The following is a 19175-nucleotide window of genomic DNA, read 5'->3' as shown; positions in this document are numbered from 1 at the left end:
AAGGGAAGGTTTGGTTCGTAGGTAAGCCCTTGCCTATGTGAAAAGGAAGAACAGAGCAGAGAACAATGTCTGCAGAAACCTTTTTTTTTTTTTTTTTTTTGCCCAGGGGCAAAAAAAAAAAAAGAGGTTTTTGCCTCCAGCATGACCTCATGTGCTGCACAGCACCAACCCGTCCAGCTTTGCAGAGTCCTGGGTAGGACGGGTAAAAAATGTTTCAGTAACAAGAGCAGCTGTTTTCTGGGGTGATTCCTCTTTTGGAGAGCTGGCTGCTTGCTGCCTGGGGATGTTTTCCCAATACAGTCAGAAGGCTGTATTTTTGTATGGACACTTACAGCTCTGTTCATAACTGACTGCAGAAAACAAAGCCACAGGTGTCAGGAGCTACTAGAGCATGGTGTTGGTGGTCTCTTACACCCAACAGTTTTCTTCAGGTGTCTGAACTGAAAAAGGAGGAAATAATGGGTTTAAATTCAGTTGCCAGGGATCAGTTTTATTTCCCTGAAATTCCACATTTGGGTTAAAACCTCCAGCATTTCTCAACTTGCAGCAATCATACCAGTTGTGTGGGGAGGGTTAGCTCATCCTTCTAGAGGACCCTTCCCCACCCCACCTACCTCAGACTGTAGGTGTATCTCTTTTTTCCACTTTCCAAACGGCACTTCAGTTTTTTGAACAGTCAAACCCAGGCTTGCAAAGATGGGCCATTGCATTTTGGAAGCACCCCAAAGCCTTCCCACTTTCAGAAGCAGTTTCCAGCCTGGCGGGAAGAGCCGAGGTGCCCACAAGGCAGGAAGAGTGCACACAGCCAGTCCCCACGTGAAAAAAACTCTCTATAAACATTAGCAAAGCTGGTCCATTGTTTTCTGTCAAACTGCTCCTTAAAATGCCAGTTGCTGGAGGCCTTACAAAACCCCAAGCAGCTGACGTGGGCAGAGCCCTGCAGTTGCACTGGCAGGTACTGGCTGGGCCTTCACACTGTCCTGACAGTCCCCCTGCCCCTTGTTCCAGACATTTGGTTCTATATGCACACAGCAGTCCCTACAATGCTCCCTCCCACATGGGGATGGGTAGCCTGGGAGGGCTGGAGCAGACTCCAGGTTCACTGGACAAGATGACTCTTAAATGGGACCTTCACAGCTGGGCTGGGTCTCCCCCCACCCCACCCTGGGAAGTCAGCTGGAGGGCTTTCTGCTGGCCTGGCCTTTCCAAAAAGGGTCATAAGCAGCCCCTGACTAGTTTATTTGTTTAACGCGATGCTATTTAGCTGTGCCCTGTTTAGAACAACTTGTTTCACCTAGGACTGGCTCTGCTGATCTCTCTCCCACAAAGCACATCCATGCAGGGAGCTGCTGTGAGGGCACAGCCCCAGTGAGCCAGCAAGGCTGTGGAACTCTTTGACTTTGTTGGATGGAAAACAAAGCTCTGGGGTATTTTGTCCCTTTAGGCTGTAGTTAAGGTTTTACTTTCTGACTGGTTTATTTTTTCTCCTGTTTCCCACCACAGATTGCCAAGGAGCTGAGCTGGGAGCAGTGGCACCAGTCAAACCCCTGGGGGTTTCAGTAGTCCCCCAAAGTGTACAAGAGAGCACACAACCATCTTGCTGTACTGAAAACAAACCCACATCTTATCTTTTATTATGTTTTCTGATTCATGGTTTTGCACATTCTTAGGTGTCTGTGCAGGAAATAAAAAGCTGAGTAGTTCTTAGCAAATATTCTTGAACACACCCAAGGTAATGCACTGTACAAAGGCTCTCATATCCAACTCTTTGGGAACCCTAAATTGTATGGAGGCACTGGCTGCATCAGGTGCCGGGAAATCATGCTCAGAGTGCATTGGGGTTCCCAGGTGAGGAGTTCAGTTCCAACACAGGGTTCTGGCTCTTGTGGCAGCACCCCAACTCAAGGAGCTGCCCTGCCCTGCAGCTTTGTTCCTGTTCCCACCCTTACTGGCAGCTCCGGCCACCCTAGCACAGCTGTGCATAGGAAACACCGCCTTTCCTCCAGAGAAACCACCTGGGCCCTGACCTTTCCTGCAGGAATTCCTTCTCTTTCACCCCATCAGCCCAGGTTGCAGAGTGTCCCACCAGGCGCCTGCACTTGTACAGCAAAGAAGCCGACAGAGTGACTTAAACCACACAGGCTTCTTCAGGGGGCTGGTGTCAAAGCTAGCAGGGAGCAGAAGAGCTAGCAATAAAGAAACTGTTGAAAACTAATACAGTCAAAAGGGCAGCTGGAAAAGAAGTGTGGGAAGGTTTAAGACCTGCTCACCAGAAGCCAAGCTAACGAAATAAAAATTCAACCTCCTGCTTTTAGCAAAGCCTCAGATAGCAGCTCGTGGCTTTGGTTCTAATGTTAAATTTCAAGCTACCTTTGTCATGCTGTTTCTCATGAACAGGATTAGCAAACAATGCGGTTCTCTATGCTACCCCAAGCATTGAAAAGAAATGAGCAGAGCCCTCCCCACTTGTTCATTAAGTAGTAAATACAGTACTTTTGTGAGTGCATAGGGTAAAATTCTGTATCTAAGGGAAAAGTCAAGAATATATCACACAGCATATAAAAAAGGTGTGAAAAGTAAAGGTAAGAGAGCTGGGGTGAGTCCAGGAGCTACAGCCTGAAGAAGCCTGAGGCACTGTGAGCCTTGTGACCATACAAACGTGTGTTGTAGCACTAGGTTCATGGCGGGACTTGATGATCCTAAAGGGCTTTTCCAACCTAAATTAATCTGTGATTCCATGAAATAATTTTTTCAAGTCCTTTGCTCTGGGTGTTTGCTGGTTGCTCTGTTCCAATGCAGCTTGCCATGACGGGGAGCTGTGTGGTGGGGCTGTTGCGTAGGACTGCCGATCAAACCATCTGAGCTCCTGCAGTCTGCAGGACATTCCCAGCCCCATCTGAATCAGGGTTCTCCCAAGCCATGGTCAGTGTTTACACCGGCACAAGCGCCCTGCCATCCACTGCCCCAGGCCGGGCTGGCTCTAGCACGGCAGCATCCTTCACCCCCAGAGGCAGGAACCCTGGCAGGATACCCGTCAGGACACCTGCGACCGAGTCCTCGTGATGCCTGGAGGGACATGCCACAGGCCTGTCACTCAGCCACGGGTTTGCTCTCTATTGCCTTCAGGATCCTTGGCACTTTGTACACCTGCACCTGAGATCTTTATCTTTCAGCAAACAAGCCTGCAGAGAGGGAATAAATTCCTAACTGTGACCTTCGGGTGTTCTGAGATTTTTTTTTCACCTCCAAACAAACCAGGATTTATTTTCCCCCCAACAGCCCTTATCCCTGTTGTTTTATAGAGCCTCATGTGCCTGCTGGAAGCACCGCACTGCAGCCTTGCCTTGACATTGGGCCTCTGGCTTCCCTGAGCATGTGCACATCCCTTGCAACGGGCACTGAGCTGAACATGTGTTTCCTACCTTGCAGTACTTGGGAGCTGCTTAACCTAAATGGGAGACCCCAGTGAAGCTGGGCAGAGTCTTCATCCCAGCATGAGCCCCTGTGCCAACCCGTCAGCCCACACAGCCACTCAGTGTGGGGCTCTGCTGAGCTGAGCTGGACCTGAGGCCAGGGTGCCAGCACTGAGCTCCTCTGTGCTGAGAGAGCCGGCCCTTGGCAGCCAGCCCCAGCACTGAGGGTGGGAGTCAGGAACGGCATCAAGCACCCTGTCACCCTCAGCCATAGGGAAAAAAGCATACAGCTTTCCATCTACCTGTTATGGAGAGCACGTATGACAGAAAAATCAATTTCCTTGGTATCAGTTGCTGTTTTTACTGGCCCATTATTTGTTTGGACCTCGTCCTGTAAGCAGGTTTCTCCTGGTCATCAGCTCACCAGCCCCAAAGCTGCCACAGCCCTCCACCTTTCTGCCCTGAGGATGTGAACTTTCCCATTGCTGCTGGCGTGGCTTGGGACTCCCGAACCCAGAGGCACGCACAGCCCGTGCAGGTGTCCCGCAGCAGCAGAGCGGGGTGCTGGGACGTGCGCAGGATGCGGCAGGGCAGGAGCTCGTCCTTATCATGTGTGACAAGTGAGGAGGGAATAGCCTGCACGTGCCCAGGCTTGTAAAAATGAAATGTGTCCATGTGCACTGATACCGTAATCAGGCTGGAGCTGTAAAAACACCACAGTGCCACTGTCATGCCGTGTCAAAACGAGCTGGGCAAGCACCACACCAGACCAGAGCTGCCCAGGCACCACTGGGATGGCAATGTGTGCCTAACCCACGGCAAGGGGACCAAAAATACATTTAGTTTTGCCAAGGTGCATTATGTTTCTAAGCTGACGTAGGCAATTTTTCTGTTATGGCTAATTTTGCACTGTGATAGCAGGAACAGGGCTCTGCAGGTGGGTTTGCTCTTGTCTAGCATGAGGCACAGCTTCCCATTAGTGTTAAGGAGCGGTTTCAGCAGTGGGGTTTGGGGACAGCAGCTCATAGCAATGAATGGCAAAGGGATACGTACCATCACTCCTCAAAGTGGGCAGTTCCCGGGTGAGGGACTCCAAGGCTGCTCTCATGAGCTGGCTGCTGCGCAGCAAGGCAGTAGCAGGGTGCGAGCCAGCTGCTTCGGCAGGCTGTCCTGCCCTCTTGGCTGTCTGGCAGGCAGCATGTCTACATCTATCGAGGGCAGGGCCGTGCACTCCGTGGGGTACCATGGCTGGCCATGGCATGTCAGGTCCCAAAGAGAGCAAGACCACTTGTACCAGCGAAGGGCAAAGTACTGCAGAGGCAGAAGCAAGTTCTCCGAGTCTTTCCCTTCCCACCGATGCACAGCTCATGTGCTCAGCTGCATGGTGTTTCGGTCAGATGGGAACCTGCATTCAAGAGCTGTGGTGGAGCTGTTCCCTGCAGCATGGTGGGGACCCTGCAGCATGGTGGGGATCCATCCCCCTTGGCGAGAGGCCAAACGGCTGCCTGGCAGCGCACTGGCATGCAGCAGCCATGGTGGTGGATGCCTGTGCAGAGCCCTGCAGAGGCGGGCGGGAGCTGGAGCACGGCTCTGGTCTGTCACACGGCCACCTCAGAGCTGCAGCAGCAAAGAAAGAAACTCCCAAACCAAACCCCACCTGGTTACATTGCTGTGTAGATTGGAGACACTAATAAAGCACCTGGAACAGTAGGCTGCACCTTAATTTCACCTAGAAAATTCTTAACAAGCGGCTAGGGCTCTAAGGACCACTCAGTCCATGCTTCAGTGACGCACACGCTGCGCTACCCTCACCCCAGTCATGCAGCACTACGCTTTACCAGCAGTGTGGCTGTCCACACCCAGGCCCCCAGCACCAGACTTGTGCAGCCGGGCGAGCCGCAGCATGGGGCCAGCAGCACTGACCTCCTGCCAGTGGTGAGGCGGCGGCCGCCATCCCACCACACCCCAGGCCGAGAATGGGCAGTGGAGCCGGGGTGGGAGCCAACCACAGACACAACTGCCCAGCCGCTCCGTGTGTGAGACCTCACCGAGCGTAATGGGGCTGAACAGAGCCCAGCGCTGAGGCAGCCCTGTGTCCCACGGACCCGGTGGCATCCCCGCAAGAGATGAGCCCAGGGGTCTGCACTCAGCTGAGAGGAGCAAAGGCTGGCATGGCCACAGCTGGGGCTGAGCTGAGGCTCCCAGCTGCCCCACAGCTGAAGCTGCTTTGTGTGACTTGCTGAGGGGCTCAGCACAGGCAGCACAGACTCTGTGTTTCTATAAGGATCGGCATGGCATCAGGAGCTCTCTGCAGAAACAGCTTGGTGGCCCAGAACAGGCTGGGACACCCCACTGCTTTGTGAAGTGTGGAGCTTCCCGGGGTGACCTGCCTTCAGATCTATGAGGTGCAAGTCTGGAGAAAGGAAGGTGTAGCCTTGGTGGAGCAGGGTCAGGTATGTGAGTAGCAAAAGGGTCATGGAGAAGTCCCTGGGACTAGCTGGGGTGCACCCCGGGGTGAGGGGCTTGGCCCATGGCTGCCTCTTGCTGTCTGTGGGGGCCGTGGCAGCTGGGGGCAGGTCTGGGCAGAGTGGCTGGTGAGGTCCTGAAGCAGTCGTGGGCCTGGGCGGTCACACAGAGGGCAGCGGTACAGCCAGCACAGTGCTGCAGGCAGAGTTTCTTGTGCAGCCACCGAACCGGACTCAAGCTTGCCAGAAGCTGTCATCTGAAGATGTAGGACTTCCTAAGTGTGGCTTCTGCGATGGCAACGCTCTTGAGCTGCTGTAGCACAGACAGCGTTACAGTACGGTGCCTCCCGCCTTCTGCACTCGCAGCAGCTGAAATACCACTGCCATTGTCAATCCTATTTGTTAAGGATTTATAAATTGGCTGCATTCACTTGCTTCTCTCTGAAAACTGGCACACAGCTCTCTCCCCCATGGTGTTTTTACCACATTTTACTGTTTCTTTCTTTCCCTTGTCACAGAAGCTCCACAGAAGTAGCCTGACTTTAACCCCAGAACCATCAAACCCTCCTTAGGGGCTAAGACACTGCACAAATATTTTAACAAAGAAAGAAAGAAGGAGAAGCCTAATCTATTACATTAGATACGTATTTTGAAGAGCTATTGCTTACTCCAAATAACTTCTGGAAAGAGGAGCACCGCACTCCTGCCGAAGGAGATGGGGGAAGCCTGGGCAGGGCTGGTGGCACCTGCTGAGCTGCAGGTGACCTGCAGTGCCTGGCTGGGTGCAGGGCCTTGGTGCAGACCCCACGCTCCCCAGAGTCTGCAGTGGCTCTTGGGGCTGGTGGTTACAGGGTCTGACCTGCCTGCAGCATGCAGGGTGCTCGCGGCAGCCACCCAAACGCGGTGCCTGCATGGGAGGTGCCGGCAGAGTCGAGTCCCTGCCCTCTCTGCCAAGCTGTTTCCTCACCTGGGTCATCTGGCTGAATGCCTGACCTGGGTACCTGAGCACATCACACCGGGGCTTCCACCTCCTCCTTCTTCTGTGCACTTGCAGTGGTGAGGATGCAGAGCCGATGTAGTGAGCGCTCAGTCTGCTGACATTAGAATTCCCAGTTTAGCTCCACAGCACAATGGGCCCAGCTATGAGGGTGCTGCTGAGGACACCTGTGATGTGGCTTGTGTCAGCCAGCCATAGCTGCCTGTAACAGAGCAGTTACTCTTGCCAGTGGCTCAGGTAATCAGCCGTTGGGTATTCCTGTAGGCACACACAGTTCACGACTGCAGCTCTAGGTCTGCCCAGCACCGTGGTGATGGGTTAGGGAGAGCTCTGCCATGAACAACAACGGGCCCAGAAAAGGCTTCACCGACACAGTGGAGTTTGTGCTTTGACACTGGCAGCAGCATTTGCCTTTCCAGAGCTCTTAGCCATGTTCAGGTGTTGCATAAAACTATGTGTATTAGAGGGGTGACAGACATAGGTGGTAAGGGAGAGACAATTTTTATATATTATGGACCTAAACAAGTAATTACAGCATGTAAGACATGTCTACTGGCACCTGCCAGCACCAGGGGCCTCCTGTGACAGTGTCTTTTCAGTGGAGCCACCGGGTCGAGCCAATGCTCCATCACGATTTACCATGGGCCGAAAGTGGCCGTGAGCTCCCTCTGCCAGTTCAGAGATCTGGAGAGTAAAATGGCTTTTGCACCTGCCTCAGCAACTCCATTGCAGTGGATGATGGCCCTATCTTAAACTTTTCTGGGAGCACACAGCTCCTGTCCTGTGGTGCCACAGAGGAGCAGCTGGCTTCAAATGTCCATTTACAACAAGTAAGGTTTGAGCAAAGTAATGCTTGTGAATAAAAACACCTTTATGCTGCAGGATGTACCTGAGGAGGCTGGGAAGAAACTCCCCAGACAAGCTCAGAGGCAGCTCGGAGGCAGATGAGTCCTGGTACTTCTTTATTACCCCACATAGCTAAAGCCAAGGAGCTTCTACAGCCAGCTAGTAGAGCCCCATTTCCACAATCAAAACTGCCCAGGGACATCTACTCTTAGTTCCACTTTGGAGAAGAAATTATAGCTATAGAAGGTCTTGTCTTCTGGATAAAATCTGTGTTTCCTGAGGTTAAGGCCCTTCAGCTATCATGTGAATAGCATAAGACACGTAAGGCCATCCCACCTTAGTCTGTACGGTAAGATCTCTCTATTAACAGAAGCACAGCTAAAATACAGGCTCCCTGAGTATATGACTGACCTTACCATGTGGGTTTGGTTTAGGATCACCAGGTGAACATGGGACAGTACAAAAGGGTGACAGAAACTTTACCTTTTGAGTTTCCTAGGGCTGTAGCATCAAAGCTGAATGTCAACCACTTTCCCACATTCAGTCATCACCAAACACTTTAGAAGCCTTTGCAAGACTGTCAGCAAAAGGGTCAACACACAGAGCAGTTACTGCAAATTAGTCAATGGCACTTAGTTCTGCAGTGGCTTTCCTGGTGTCCTGGGGAAGGCTGATGCTTGTTTGCAGAGGAAATTCTTGACTGACAGATGTAGGAAGCCTTTGGGAGGAGATGCTATGGTCATGTCTGGGGCAGATGAGGGATATTGAGCTCTTCAGCTCCTACAGCAACTGTGAGCCTGGGCTACATGAAGATCAGGGGCTTACAGGGTAATACTACTGGCATGGACTGCTGTTGGCACGTTCATTTCTGGCAGGAATTCAGAAAGGCTACATGACCCGTGGGATAGGAGGAGTGAACTAACAGGTCCAGAGCCAGGCTGCCCTTCAGGTTTCAGGCTGGCTCTGGTGCGTGCATGTGTCAGCCCTTGTGCTTCAGGTAGCAGAGAAAGAAAACAAAAGGGTCTAAATGCTTCCTCCCTCACGTTTGTTGCCGGGCACTGGTCTGGCCCAGTTTTAGGAGGAGCTCCTGTGGGTGCCTCTGCTTGGAGGCCACAAAGGCAGGCTCTGCTGGGGGCCTGCCGCAGGCAGGGCAGTGCAGGAGGCAAAGGCCAGTTCCTCTCAGCATCTCCTGGGCAGAACTGCCATCGTGCGGCCACAGGGCTGTGGGGTGGCACCTCGAGAGGTGGTGGTGAGGAGCAGGGACACTGACAGACGGGTTTCGGGCCCTGAGCCAAGTCAGGAACCAACCCGGATTTCCAAGCTGAAATGCACAGTTATAAATACCAAATTCCCTCAGTTACAGCAGTCCAATGGGGAGGAAGCAAACAGACTCTGGCACTGATTCTCCATCTGGTTTTAGCTCTGAACAGAAGCTTATCTTGGATTTGTGTTCACTCTGCAGACACCTCAGCTTATGCTCAAGTTAGAAGGGCCAGCCTACGTTCCTAGCTCTTGGGCTAGTGTGGGCTCATGTGGGCTTCCTATGGCCAGGAGTGCTTCTCAGGCCATGTCCTTAGATGGCTGTCCTCAGCCCACCCTGCTTGCCACACTGCTGGGGACACAGCCACAATGTCACTGCTACAGGCACTGCTTTACTGCTCTCCCATGTGAAGGGCTCCGGTTTGCATCTCCTTGGTCTTGCTTTAGGTTAATTACCTATTCTATATGGCAAAGCATAGCAAGGAGGAGAGAAAAGAGCAAGCAAGAGCTTTGAGGGGAACAGGAGATACCAATCTGTGGGGAGCGAGGAACGGAAGAAGGAGGGTTGGAGTCAGGAAAAGGGAGAAATGGGTAAGAAACAGAGGAAGCTCAAGTGGGACCACAGGAGAAGAGGCAACACGTGGTTGGCCATGGCAACATCACTTATCTCCCCCATTTGTTAAGTGAAAAAGCTCTTTAGGATGGCCTCTAACCACCAGCTATTTTTCCAGGCATGAGAGCATCTAGCTCCATGTCATAATTACAAACCAGGGGAGAGCTGGCCTATGTGGATGTGGTGTTAAAGGGGGCAGGGAGCCTGCCTGGAAACACAAGGACAGCGTAGTGACTGACCTGAGAGGGAAGGTGGGGAATGACCTCAGTCAGGTCGAGCACCATAGTTAGTTGAATCCAAGAGCTGGGGCTTTCCATGCGACCTGTGCAAAGTTGCACACGTGCCCTGGAAACCACGGATAGGTCTGGATAAATGGGCTGAGCATTTAGGAGGACTGGACCTCTTTCAGAAGTTGTGTTTAAGAACACCCTGACAATGTTCTGTGTGTTGTTTGCAAAGGAGCTGGACAGGGACCCTTGTCTTTCTGGAACCTGTCACATCTCATCCCATAGGAATTAATAAGGGTATTTAATTTTTAGTTTAAAGTTTCCTTTTGCAGAGGATAAAGTCAAGTAGAGGAATCTCCAATTCTTCAAGCTTTAGGAGACTGGCAACAGAATAAAGGACAATAAAGGACACTGTGCAATCAATTGGTTCTCATGTCAACCCTCTCAACTGCAACCCAGTAGAGGGTAAGGGTAATCCAGGCAGACTGTGATGATGGCAAGTGTCTCCCCATGGTGATTTCATGTTCTGTGCCTCCATTTAAAAACAATAATAAAAAAAAAAGATTAACAAGACTTCACTTCTTTAAGAGGTTTCACTTGTAAAGAACAGTCTGGTAACTAACAGCACTTCGAGTCCATCACCACAGAAATCCATGTGTGATGGTGGACATGCAGGACTTCACCTTGAGATGTGCCTGGACTCATCCTTCAAGGGGAGCAGGGCCTGGGGTCCTGGTGAGTGTGCTGCACAGGGCAGGCACATCAGTCTGAGAGGGATGGTGTTGGTTTACACAGCAAAAATCAGATGTGCGTAGTGCTGCTATAGGTGCTGAACAACACAGCTGCTGAACTGTCCTGCTTTAAAAACACCCCGTGGTGAATTAATGCCCATAATCAACTTGAAGATCTCTGTCGATATCATGAATCATTAAAAACCTCATTTGCAACCCCAAAAGCAAAACTATTCTCAAGATTAAGTAGAGCTCCCTGGCTATGTACTTAAATGAGATAAAAGCAGCAGGGTCCTGGTTGATGGATAGCTCCCTTTTAGCATCATCAGGGGTGACTGTTTGCTTAGGAGACTCTCTTTGATCTTACCTCCAGTTTTCAAGCACAGCAGAAATAAGCAATCTCCCAAAAAAGGCAGATGTCACAGAGGTTTCCTGGCTCACCACACAGCCCCCCGTGTTCCAGCCCCCATTACGGTGCCGCCTTTCCAGACTGTCCACATGTTACCTTCGTGCAGTCGCGAGGTGCCGGGCGGGAGTTTTCTGCTGTGTCCTGAACAGCCCTTCTGATGGTGTCTGTAGGACTTTTCTTACCCAGAGGTGAAGGGCACGTCCCTCTGTAGAATCCACAGCAAGGTGTTGTCCTGTAAAGTCAGGTGCTGCGTGTGTTCAGTGACAGGAGCACACTGAGAGTTTTGTCACTTCTTAAAAAGATTTCGCAGGGAAGACAAGTATTTCACAGGAGTTTTAGAGACTTTATTTATGTATAAACAATTTAAACACTTTGCCATAAATTATCTTTGCCTGTCTCTAGTCTTTGCTTAGCAGCAAATTAAAATTAATATAAAAACTCAATGAACAATTCATACATGTATATTACAAAAAAGTTCTTGTACCAAAGTTCTTATTAGACTTCTTTCTTTTTTTTTTTTTTTTTTCTTTTTTTCCTTTTTGTGGTGACTGTAATGTGATTGTCTCAGTTTCTCGACCAAACAAACACACTAATAATTTTTAAATCTGAAACAGTGATTGTGCCTTCTGGCTGATGTATGTACAGGGTGATCTGACGTGGTGCCCATTTGCAATAGTGTAACACAATGCCCACAGCTCTACTGGAACTGATACCAACAAACTACTGAATCTAAACAGACTACACCCTGTAACTGTGTTATACTGTCCACAATGGAAATCTTCAAAGACAAACAGAGTATGAAATTTATTTGTAGTGATTTATAGCCACCATTTTGAATGTAACTTTACACTCTGCCCTCTTTGAATACGTTAAGCTTCAGGCCAGACAAGTGGAGGGTCAGAGTGCAAGTGTGGTTTTGTTACTTTTAAATATATTTTTCTTTACTATTTCCAGTGCGTTCTCACTTGCGTTCTCATTGTCCTCCAGTTGCTACACACAAATCACCCCAAAGTCATGTTTTAAATGCACCTGTATTTTGCTTTAAATGAAAACCTCTTGGATATTTATCAAACAAGCAGTCTGAATCATCTGTGTTTCATCAGCTGGTTAGTGAAAGTGGCCCACTTGGATTTCTTAGTTTGCTCACGTGTGAATGGAGTGAGGTAATACAATACGAGGCCTTCTGTTTGTTTTTCTTTAGACCCAGAACAAGTGGGTAATATTTCAGGGGTACTTTTTAATTTGTACGGTTAGAGTTTTCAGTCTGGCTTTAGTCCACTTCAGGATGTGGTTTTTAATCACTTGAACAGTAGCATTTAACTCAAAAAATATGAGCTTTTTGTGCCACTTACTATCCCAAAGTAGCTCAGCCTAGTGCCCCCATTTAGGTCTTCATCTCCTTAGGAGAGGAGATAACAGTTACGACTACTGATTCATCCAGCAAAGGATGACAGCAGGTTAATTTGTTACCTCTTTCCCATTTCATTCTGTCTTAAAAACTGGATGTTGCTGCTACTGTCTGCTAGCTCTGGGTACTGCTCCACGGGCAGGACATAATATCCCTCGTAACCTTGAACCCTTCCCGTGCTCAGAAGCTGTTGCTTCTCTCCGTCTGTCCATACGCGGCTGCCCTCTCGGCCGTCCCGTGCCTTCTGCTGCTCCTTGGCCCAGGCTGATGCCAGGGCTCGCTGCCGAGCCTGGTCCAGCACTCTCGCCTTCTCCTCGTCCAGCGTGTCGGGGGTCAGCCCGTAGCGGATGTTGATCAGCAGGGTGGAATACTGAAACTCAATATTCGTGAACCTTCGAGTCCTTCCGTTGACCAGGAGAGTGGGCTGGGAGACGGTGACGTTGACTCCGCTCTCCAGGACCTTCCGCCCGCTGGTCATCGCGAGGGTGACAAGGTCGCTGTCAGCTGAGCCTATCTTGACAAAGTAATGGGTGTCCTTCCCCTCGATGCTGTAATGCATCTTTTCCAGGTAGTGAGCACTGCTAAGGACAGAGGCAATCTTTCTGCTATCGTCTGTGGCTATGCTGGAAATGCCAGTGGTTACACGGCCTTCCTTCACAGCAAACATGATTCCTTTCCCAATGATAGGAGTGGTTGTTGCAAACCAGTGACCAGCTTTTTCTCTAACGCTGGCGTGTAATCTCTTAGATATGACCTGTCCCTCAAGAGCCATGAAAGCTTGGTTGTGTCTTTCTGTCGTCTGCTGAACTCCTGTAATGAGCTGGGGAAAACAAAAACACCAAAGAAGATATAGATCTGAAAATACTCGCTGCAGAGACCAGTACTAATCTTTGCTTTGCTTTCTTAAAAGGAAAGCCATGCCATGAAAAATCCTATGCTATGGGAAGACCGCCCTTGGTTACCAGCCCCCATGCAGACCCCATTCAGAATCAGGTAAATACTCACTTGGCAAATTATTTTGCTATCAATAATATCAAATACAATGTTTCCCATTCATAACCCTCCATGGCATATGGGTACTGAAAATTTCAATTTTGGCCAGTTACATGATGTCTGTTACAAGAGTAAGCCCTAAGTCTAGCACAATTTTAATCAGACCTTAAACCAAACAATCAGTTTATTGGAAGATGGCACTTCTGGACACTTTTGTTCAGACATTTCAACCAGTATAGAAGACCTAAATGCTTATGAATGTAAGCCCTTTTGAAAATAGATGATATCTGGGCTCCAAAATAACAAAGCAATTCCTCAAGAGGAGATTTAGACCCTTAAATGACTTAGGAGCTCGTGAAAGCAGCATGTTTAGGTCTGTATGACCGTTTTGGTTCTATTACCACAAATGTGAAGTGAGCCTAGCATAGACCTGGTCTGAAATTGGCTTAGTACTCTAAGTTCATTAAATGTGTTGGAATTTACTGTAAAGCTGGAACACATACACCATTTTCCACCTTAACCTGACAAGTAAGTATGAACACTGCAACTCAAGTTACAACAGTCACTGGAGTAGCAAACCAAAAGTGTCAGGCAAAACCAGCTGAGAAACCCTATTACAGGGTGAGAAGTAGAACCATTTCTTAGCAGTACAGCAAGCAGCAAGCGAAGTTTATTGCAACACATATGGAATTAGGATGGTTTTACCAAAGGTACAACAGATGATAAATTACCCTGACAAAGTCTCCCTTTGTCATTGCTAATCAAGTTAACCGAGTTACAATTTGTTAATCAAGGAAGAACTCAATAAAAGACAAACTAATGACACTGTAATTATGATAACAACGAAGGTTGGCAAGAAAGGCATATGTTCATTAGTATAAAATCTAGCTCTACTCACGTCATTTTACACTGAAATAAATTCTTGGCCTTCTGCTAAAACTATGGAAGAGCCAGCAGTTGTATTTATAGTGTGGAGCAAATTTATCAAGAAAAATAACTTCCATGTGTCTGCCTACCTGTCCATTTTCACATGCTTGAGACTCAGACAACTCGTATGGCGGTGACACAAAGTACATTTTTGCTCTAGGGAAACCAGGAATAATGTTGCTAAGCTGAAATCCAAACATCACCAACCAGCTTTTGACATCTAAAAATCAAAAGTAAGCAGGAAAGTGAGAAATAAGTGCGTATAATAACCATGAGAAATAATAAAAAAAAGGAAATCCATCCCTGACCTCCTTAATTTCAAGTAGCAGCAAACTCATAATTTCTATTACTTGACAGAACTGTAGTAATCCACCATGAACAGGCACAGGAAATACTGCTTAAAATGTACCCCACATACTTCATCAGGGATCTATGCCAACTCTTTCATTCTTTTTCCATTATAGCACATGGATTATCCAAACTCTTTGCTTGTTCCATCTCTGATACCTTCTGATGTGGCTACTGAACCTATAAACTGTATTGTAGAATGGTATTTTATTAGGTTAGTACTCTGAAAAACATCTGCAAAGTCCTCTGGGAGAATACTCCTCTATGTCCTACTTCTGTAAGCTGCCATCAGGTCTCAAGAGGCTCTATTAAATGCAGTAAGAAGCTAGACTTGGAATTCAGAAGTCTAAATTTAGGTGCCATGAATACCCTCCCCATCCCTCCAAGCTCAGTATGGAGAAGTAGGAGCTGCACAGGAGGGTTACAGCCAAGCTCCGGAGCGAGCTTTGGGAACTTCCACCTCTGGGTTCAACCAGTGAAACTCTGTCTCCATAACTAGCTGAGAAAGCTAAGGAACTAAATTAATAACAGTCAACTCAGCAGGTATTAAGAATTAATGATGTATTTTAGTGATCAAAATGATGGTTTTAACCAAAACAACAAGCCCAGGGCCCTGGTTCATACTTGTGTTTCCTGCTTCTTTTTCTGGCTGTCAGCTGTGTGGGAGCAGGGCACTTCCCACTTGATTTGCACCTATGGTTGTGACCGGTTTTGTTTCAAAATCTCTCCTGTCTTTACCCGGTCCTCCTCCCCTTGCTGGCCTCTGCTGGCTCCTGATGCTGCATTTGCCATCTCTCCATGTGAGCGCAACTCCACGTGTGATGAGAGACAAGGCATTCTGGATGAGAGACAAGGCGCTCTGGATGCAAGGGCTGCTGGCTGAATTTAGCCCCCTCCAAGGATGGTGTCTGCAGCAGGTAGGTGTTGGCTGTCCACAGCCACCCGCCTGGACATCCAGACTTGCTCAGCCACAAAGCGGCTCCTGTGTGCTGTTGTGAAGCCTGCCTTCCCAGAACCTTCAGCAGAGGTAATGTCACATCATAAAAAGTGTAATACTTCTTGGTCGTAGACATTTGACAGCAAACATCATCTTCTCTTAGCCATTCTGACACTAAAACCAGTAAGATACCCTGCTTCTATGAAGATACTTCTCTGCATGTCCAATCACACAGTGCCTACCACATTCTTCCTCCCGCTTTGGACAGCACAGCGTTACCGCTCGGTTTTAAGGCTTCCAATTATTTTATGGCATAATGGTATTTCCTGAACAATTCCCTCCAGCTGCCCTAATTCTGCAAAAAAAGAGGAGAACCTATATACAAAGTCACTGCTATTTTGCTTGGCTACTGTGCGCTGCACAGCACTGCAGCTGCTACTGGATGGAGTTCCTTTTCCCTGAGCCTGAGAATAAAGTGGTGCTAACAGCAGGAACACATAGGGGTGCAGAGGTGGTTTTGTCTTCTGTGGGTTTTTTTTTTTTCCTTATCTTTTAAATAAATGATAGTCAAGGAGCCACCATAATCACTTCTTGTGCAAGAGTATGTCTTTAGTCCACGCAGCAATGAGAATTTTCATCACCAATGAAGTATTTTTACAGACTACAGGGCCGGTTACACCAAAGTGCAATATTTCTTCCTAGATTTCATCCAGTGGACAGATAAATGAAATGAATGCAATTTCAGGAGGTAGTAAAATACCATGACAGTGAAAATGTAAATCAGACATTGAAAATGTAAATCAAACAGCAGTGGATGAAAATAGGAATTTTTTTTTTAATTCAGGACAACACAATTTGATCCCAAGGTGTTGTCAGTCACCAATATTTTCACACTCTCAGATAGAAATCGCACTGTCTTGCAGAGTAGCTCCAGTAGAACCCATGGTGTGTTCCACGTAGGAGCAGGTCCCACCATACTTTCTGCGAAGGCAATGCATGCTCTTCTTGAAATTCGAGTTACTGCTGAGATTAAGATGGCTCCTTTTAAAAATTATATCACCACTCTAAAAGCTTTTCCTGAAGACATATTAATTACCTTCCTCTTTAGAAATTGCCAGCAGCTAGTTCAAGTACTGTGTGATCTCACTAAGTGAAAAATTATTACTAATTAAGAAGAGGTTACAAGTTGTACCCGATTCTAACATACGTGATCAAAACTACTTCATTGTTTCTGTCTAAGCTCTATACATTCCATAAATTTTCCAGTCTTTCAGGAGGAAATACATTTTAAAAAAAATCAACATTTTTGTTTTAAAGACTAAAGACTGTTTGTGTATTAGAAGTTAAATGGGGAAAAAGAGGTTTAATTAAATCCATTCTTGGTGGTAATTCATAATGTGCCCGTGGGCTCAATCAGCAGTTAATTTCGAAAGTCGCCCTGCAGGGATGAGATGCTGAGCAGTTTAGTTCCTGATTCTGCAACTAACCTGCCAGTGAATCCTGCAGGTGACTTCACTTTTGTTTATATAAAATTGGACTGAACACATCTTCATGTGTTCGTCTGTGCTGACAGGGAATAAGAATTCTTTTTTCTTTTTTTTCCCTTTACCCCCCATAATTCTCTGTGGCTTCTCATTTAGTGTCCTTCATTCACAGAGGAGCAATATGAGAGAATGAGAACTAGCCGGCCCTTTTCATGGCACAAAAAGGAAAACGCAAATAGCTAGTAAGGAGCCTGATTCCATTCACAAATTTACTTCCAAACAGTAGTGTCTCTTATAAGAAAATGTAATGAAGACTCACCTGTTACATAATTCTTTAGATCCAGTTCATTGCTGAGAGGGTTGTTACTCTTGAACATATACAGATTGAAAGGAGCTGGTTCTTTACCAATGTTTTTCCACATAGTGTAATCAGGAGACGTCCAGCGTCCAGCCAGGACATCGTAGTCCCTTTGGGTAAAATGGACGAGTTTGGTTAAAGGATCATACAGCCCTCCATGGAACCCAATAACTAGCTGGAAATCGGGGTTAGAGTCGTAATAAATCTCCCCGTATGCTGTGTACTGAAGCTGTTTGATCATGAGGCCGTTGATGCTGAACACGGCTAAAGGCGTGCCTGTGTTATCAGAGGCGACATAGTACTCCTCCCCGCTGCTACTCTCCATTGCAAAGAGATGGCCTTGCAGGTCGTAGTACAAAGAGGTAATTTCTGAATTGGAATGATTGTAGACATGAGTTACCCTTGTTGGATTGTGAAGATCAGCATAAAAGTACTGTAGATGATGCCCCAAGTTAGTCTTACAGGAAGCCCTTCGCCCGAGGCCGTCGTAACGGTACTGCACACTCCACCCGTTTGCTTTGTTGTACGCTCTGGTCAGGAGCCCTTTGGAGTTGTACTCAAATACGTCTGAGCCTCGCTGACACAGGAACCCATCGTCATCGATTTTGTACGGAATGTCACCCAGGCGCGTGATCCTGTCTCTGAGGTCATAGCGCAGTGGCATCAATCGGACGCTGTTTCCAGGGTTCAAGAGATGAAGGTTTCCATTCAGATCGTAACTGTAGCGCCAGGTTGGCCTGTCATTGACTGCTACGCTTTGCAGCTGCCCATCTCCGTCATAATCATAGGTGTACTTGGTTGTGTTGGCGTATGGGCCAAGCTTCAGTTCCCTTTTAGTTACCCGTCCCATGCTGTCGTATTGCACAGTCATCCAGTACATTAGGGACCTGAACATTTCGTACTGGACTTCTTTAATGCGCCCGTGGGTATCGAAGTGCTTACTCAGGGTCATAACTGCTGTAGTAATAATTTGATTTATATCATAATAAATAACTCCAAATTTGCCAAAATGCTCTACTTTGCCAGAAATCTCGTCGTAACGGTAAAGATCAACTGGAAGAGGCGTCTCGCTTATTATGGGCTTGATGCTTGCGATCCGGAAGCTGTTATCGTGATACGTGTAGTCGAACCTCGCATTGACCATCCCTTCTTCAGAGAACCGGTAGATTTGTTTGTCGACCAGAGGGCCGATTTTCCGGTAGCGGATGGTACAAGAAAATCCTCCACTTTGCAAATTCACCATTTTTAGGACACCTGTAGTTTCATCATACCCAAAAGTGACGGCAGTGCTGTCATAAACAATTTCAGATAATTTGGATAGCTTCCCGTACTTGTAGAAGACTTGTCGGCCGGTACCTAAGAACGACGTTTTCAAAATCCTCCCGTCATCGCTGTAATCAAAGATCACTGATGCGTTGCTTTCAGGAGGATTATAAATGTTTCTGATGTAGCCAATAGAGGTGTGAGTTGACATGCTGTGCCGAGCGACGCTGGGCATGGTAACAGCATGAAGTCGGTCTGAAGAGTCATACTCGAAGATGTACTGTCGTTGACTCTGAAGCAGTAGTACCATCGACTGTGGGGGGGGAAAAACGCAGTTACTATCCTTCAGCACGTGACCCCTGAGAGAGGATTTACTGAAGAGGCACCAATATTAGGTGAATACACAGAGAATCAGATACGTTAGTGAGGGGCACAAAGCTGTTCAGGAATTTTGTCAGACTGCCAGATGAGGGGATCTGCTGCTTGGAAATCAATA

The 19175-nt window shown here is 47.8% G+C and overlaps 1 protein-coding gene across 6 annotated transcripts in view; it reads right to left on the bottom strand.

Moving 5' to 3' along the window:
• Positions 1 to 12427: 12427 nt before the first annotated feature.
• The window catches only part of TENM2 (teneurin transmembrane protein 2), a gene marked incomplete at both ends in the record, with an annotated part of 509065 nt that continues 502317 nt past the window's right edge, over positions 12428 to 19175 (bottom strand). For all 6 annotated transcript variants that reach the window (XM_084268596.1, XM_084268597.1, XM_084268598.1 and 3 more), the window contains 3 exons: positions 12428 to 13189; positions 14379 to 14509; positions 17378 to 18992. In XM_084268596.1, coding sequence (XP_084124722.1) covers positions 12428 to 13189; positions 14379 to 14509; positions 17378 to 18992 — 2508 coding nt within the window. The remainder of the gene's footprint in view (positions 13190 to 14378; positions 14510 to 17377; positions 18993 to 19175) is intronic.

This window comes from Gallinula chloropus (genome assembly GCF_964237585.1).
Source record: "Gallinula chloropus genome assembly, chromosome: 10".
Classification (NCBI taxonomy): domain Eukaryota; kingdom Metazoa; phylum Chordata; class Aves; order Gruiformes; family Rallidae; genus Gallinula; species Gallinula chloropus.
Note: the sequence above shows the minus strand (reverse complement) of the source record. Positions and strands in the feature narration are given on the sequence as shown.